A 5,517-nucleotide genomic window follows, 5' to 3' on the forward strand; every position below is an offset into this window, starting at 1 on the left:
ATTAAAAGTAAACGAAAAGAATAAAGTTTACTAAACGAATATGCAAATTGTCAGTGTTATTCTTAGACAGTCTAGCCGAATCGGTCAAAATTATGGCCAATTTTGAAAGGCTTGCCTCGAGATTTAATTAAATCAACTGATATAATACATAATTTGATTTAGTGATCCAGTTACTTTCGAAGGTACATAAAATAGGGTGGGTGCGTGCAAATAATACCATTTTTCACACGTAATCTACAAAGAAAATGATACGAGACTGCTCTTTTTTTATTAATTCCATCAAGACTTTGATTCTTTGAAACAAGATACGCAACGGGCCTCAGAAAGCAAGAAACGAGCAAAACTTCCGAAACGACAAATTTTATGCCAAAACATTTCATGGATGGAATCATCAGAAACCATGTTCGGCTCTAAATTACAACAGTTTGTCTATTTTAACCATTTGTGGATACTACAGCGGCAATAGAAAGACAAGACGGAAACTCAGGACAGGATAGCCATTACATCGGATGCACGCAGTGCTATGTAATTGGAACCATCACTGCCTTTGAAGTCGTTGCCTGCATATTTCGAGTACAAAACTGTATTTCCTGGGGCAACTGACAATGGCTTCCGATCGCCCTCATCATCTAGGCGCCCAGGACCAACTGCTACAACCTGTTATTTAAGGGTAAAAAATGTAAAAGTTTGTCCCCGCTATATCAGCCTATATGCATGGCTTCCGGCCCGTGCTATAAACTAGTCAAAAGACATCAAGAAATGAAGAATTTCGAACAACATTGAATTGTGTCTCACACTTATTAAAGTTCAATAACCATTACTCACCGTGCCGATGGAAGGCTTCTCCTTGCTCGCATCAGTTAAGAACAATCCGCCGGTAGTTTTCTCTTCAATCTCAGCCACCTAAAATAAAAAAATGTTTAAAGAGCATCAAATGTAATAACGGTATGCTGAGCATGTACCGACGATCAATAAAGGTTATACAATTATCTACATGTATTTTCATTGTTTCTCTACTCGGGATGCTTTGGATTATGTCTCATTCCAGGAAAAATTATGGCATTATCGAAGTTTAATTTGAAGCTAGAGAACAAACAAATAACCAGAACCACCTTTTTTGCAGTATGAAGGCGACCATCTATATATCTATTCATGTTATGAATCATAAAAGAAAGAGCACCTACGAGTGAATCTATTGCATGACACGGATCATAGAGTTTCATGTTGGTCTCGTCATGTCATCGCTTAAATTTACAAAAATGGCTCTACTCTTTGTAGTTATCAACATGACGCTAAAGTTTAAATATTTCAAGAAAATCACTATTTGAATGTTCCAAAATAATAGTCATGTTCAGCACAAAATTTTCCAACTTCCGATATACAACGGTATCAGACAAATAATTGATAACAAACACACACTGTGTGTCAGTGAAACAAGGCTTGTATGAATATAAATGGATCACAAGTAGACACAGTAAGCTGAAGGAATAATTAACCCTTATGAGAACTCTGTCATTCAAAGGCTTCAAATCCTTTATGTCATCAGTATCAAGAGTACCAACAATATCATCTTCCTTAAGAATGAGATGATTCGAACCATCGAACTCCACTTCTGTACCGGCATACTTCGAGTACACCACTTGGGTGCCAGTCTAAACACAGGTATCAATAGGTAAGTCTGAGTTATTACATGTGTAAAACAGTAAAACGCTAAAAAGATCTGACCATACCTTCAAACTAATCTCCACCTTATTTTTTCCAATTAAACGTCCCTCTCCAACAGCAACCACCTCACCCCCTTGAGGTTTTGAGAGCGCAGTAGTTGGCAACAGGATACCTCCTGAAGTCTTTTCCTCAGCCGCCTTAATTTTCACCAACACTCTGTCACCCAAAGGCCTGAGTGATGTGTACTGAAGAATTGGGAACATAAGTTTGGTCAGCATTAGCATTGCATTTTCGAAAAAAACAAGACCACGCCTATGCATTTTGGCGCGGAAGTAAATACTAGCGGTAATAGTCTCTCGCTCAATCGACCTAGAACTTAGTGTGCATATAAAAATCAGTGCATCGTCGAATTTTAGAGCTCTATATAATCCATCTTGAAGTTCAGTTTACGCCACCTAATAAAGATGCCGTGGAGTGAATAAGTACTGTGTGGAACACAAAAGCAAGAAAGATCAATAATGACAATTCTCGATCAATCAACCTAACATAGTCAATAAAGAAAATTAACTAGAATCTACTCAAAACCATCCCAATCCAACACTGCACACCACATATATTTGGCAATATCCAGCTATCTGACAAAGAATTGAATAATTCATAAAGCAACATTCTAGAGCATTAATAAAAAACGAAATAAACTTAGAATCAATGAAAACACGGTAAGAAATTCAACAAATAACATCACCAAGAGAAAAAAAGGAGTGAACTACAAAGGAACCTTCGGGGCAACAGTTGTAGCAGCCCTAAGAACAAGACCACGGAACGACCTACGGGCCTCGCCGTTCAGCTTCAAAGGTGAAAACGAAGATAATTTAACTGCATTTGAAGCCCTCAGCCCTTCAAACGAGGTAAACCCTTTAGCTGAAATCGAAGATGCGGCGGAAGTCAGCTGGGTAGTCGCCATTTCTTGCTCTCGCGGTCAAAAACTTCTGAAGAAAAGGAAAAACCCGTCAAAACAAGAACCAAGAAAGCGCAAACCACAGTTGATTTGAAAAAAAAAATCAGATAATACCTCGAATATGAAATTTGATTGCAGAGCGAAGAGAAGAGAGTATGACTCGGAGTATAGTTCTGAGAGGTAGGTTTGCGAATCTGTTGGGGAAGAGGATAACAAAACCCTACGAGATAGAAGTTTTCGATTGAGGGGTTTTTTTGCAATTTCGTAGAGGTTTCTAGAAACTTATTTAGATGAGTGCTCGGTAGCTCGCTCATCTATTTTGCACCACCAAAAATAAATCTATGACATATTAGATGGTGTCGTATATCTATATTAATGAAATAGTTTAACTCGATTTATATTTGCAACAAAAATACTATTTTTTATATAAAAAATAATAATTTTTCATAGATTGTGTTGAGTTGAAAATTCATCTCACAAAATTGACTCGTTAACACACTAATAAGAGTTTTACGAACATATAATTATGTCTCAGCTATTGGAATAGCTACAGGTTGATTACATTCATTTAACATATACAAAAACTCATGTCCAAGTTTCATCATTATGTATTGCTCTGTTCATAGCTGTGACATGCGTTTTGCCAATAGTTGGGCTACTTGTAAACTTCACGCTCAAGATGTTTATTCATTGACGCTAATCAAGTTCTTAATTAATCAATAAATCAGTCCAGATTAATCTCAGATTACGGTAATCAAATTCTCGGGCCTTACAATTATGCATGTAGTTGGATCACTTGTAAACTTCACGCTCCAGATGTTTATACCTAAGCATGAGTAGAGTCTTTTAATTATCTCACGTCGGTTGGATAAAATCCATATGCTTTGAATTTATAAATTTTAAATAAATTGAAGAATAAAATAATAATTAAATATGTTGAAAAATATATTCATGTGCGTGGATTATTAATTTGGCAATTTATTATGGGGGTGAACATAATATGTTCTAAACTCTAAAATGTGAATTTTTTTATTTTGGCTTTATAACTTTAAATTGAAATAATTATTGTTTGATTATGATTTTATGTTATTCAAAATCGATCGAATCATTTAAACCATACTTCAATAATGACAATTTTGGTCAAACATTTAGGTGCGATAACTTTTTGCAGCTTGGAATAAATTTTTTAAAATTGAAATTCAACTAAGTTTCACGTTTTAATCCTATTTTTCTCGAAATTTTCCATGAAAAGTAAGGCTGACTTCCTAAAATTTGTGGGATTAGCATTTCTCTTGTCATTTCACAGTAAATTAATGTTGTTGGACTTTTTTATTCTTAGTACGAAAAAATCGGCAAGACAACAACTCTGATTAAAATAATTGTTTAGCTTTTTGTCCTAATTTGATTACACTATCAATATTTTCGACTATTATATTTTATCTAACTTTTATATTAGATGCCTTTGATGCACGATTTTAATTTTGAAAAGCACAAATTGATGAAAAATAAAAAATGAATGCAACGTTTGAGGGTCCAATATAATTAAGACTACGTTTGATTGGAAGAATAAAATAAACTAATGATTAGTATGTAAATGATAAAAAAAAAAATGATTGCGATAGAAATGTAATATATGATGTAAAATAGTATTATATTTGGTATGATTTTTAAGTATGAGATAATTTTGAATTTTTTGATGAAATGACGAAATTGCTTTTTTTTCATTTTGAATTTTTTGATGAAATGACGAAATTGTTTTTTTCTTTACTCCGGCGATGGCAGGCAGGGGTCGGCCGGAATCGGCGGCGGTGGGCGGTTGCCAGCGGCGGTGGGCGGTCGGTAGAAGGAAGTGGTGGTGAGTTTAAATTTAGGAGAAGGGCAAATTGGAAAAATATGATGTATTGAGAGTGTGATAAATAATCCTAGGGAGTGAAGAAATATTATTTTAACCTACATTATATAACCTAATCATTAATAAGAGGGATTAACTTGATTAAATAAAAAACATACCAAACAGGTGATTAAATGAGTTAAAATAAATAAATAAACCCACCTAATCCTACAAACCAAACGCAACATAAGGGTAAAATGCCTTTAAATCTCCAAGATCAGTCTGTCAGACAAATAGGTTTTGCACTTTCCATTAAAAATATTTTTTACATCCTCTAAGCCCACGTATTTTTTCTGGAATAAAAATAACTATAAAACAATAAAAATATGATATTTGATTACCAGATGTTTTCAGATCTGATATTGATCAAACATGTATATCAAGTATAGATATTTTTTCGAATAAAAGTCGATGTAAAACATTGAAAATGTGACATTAATATATGATATTTGTGTAACAACTCTTTCACATCTTGTATTAATATATTATGTTTCAGCATTCAAACAAGTTTAACGAGTGTTGATGTTAATAAAATCATTCAAATTTTAAACTCAAAATTTTATATTTTATATCATATCTAATATATTAGATACTCAAAAATTATATATTAATACCATAATTTTAATTTTTGTACTGATTTTTAACCGTGAAAATATATATGAGAATTTTTTTTTATGTGAATCAAGGAATGTAGAAATTTTTTTTTTTCTGGCAGGGACTAAACACAAACTCATATTTAGATTTAGAGATTTAAAAACAAGTTACCTATCTTTTAAATCCAACCTAGGCGAAAAAATTCTATATATATATATAACCCTATATATATTGATGTAGTCAAATAAAGTTGTTATTTGAATTACGAAGATCATGCTAATGCTGGATAGTAGAGTTTGGGTGCACAACTGTCATTTCTGCGAACTCAAAAAAATAAATGTAGTGCAACGTCATATGTGTGACGAGCAAAATGTCAGAGGTGTCAGAGAATGTTCGACATAAATTTTTT

General features: G+C 33.4%; 1 protein-coding gene across 1 annotated transcript; it reads right to left on the reverse strand.

Annotated features, from left to right (window-relative positions):
- Positions 1-344: 344 nt before the first annotated feature.
- LOC140825824 (20 kDa chaperonin, chloroplastic-like) lies at positions 345-2,894 on the reverse strand. Its single transcript, XM_073187810.1, has 6 exons — positions 2,738-2,894; positions 2,444-2,654; positions 1,731-1,910; positions 1,497-1,652; positions 826-903; positions 345-657 (listed from the first exon to the last, which is right to left on the reverse strand). The coding sequence occupies exons 2-6, from the start codon at positions 2,627-2,629 to the stop codon at positions 484-486; spliced, it is 774 nt and encodes a 257-aa protein (XP_073043911.1). The 5' UTR covers positions 2,630-2,654; positions 2,738-2,894; the 3' UTR covers positions 345-483.
- Between the last annotated feature and the right edge of the window lie 2,623 nt (positions 2,895-5,517).

The sequence above is a fragment of the Primulina eburnea genome, chromosome 3, assembly GCF_022965805.1.
Source record: "Primulina eburnea isolate SZY01 chromosome 3, ASM2296580v1, whole genome shotgun sequence".
NCBI lineage: Eukaryota > Viridiplantae > Streptophyta > Magnoliopsida > Lamiales > Gesneriaceae > Primulina > Primulina eburnea.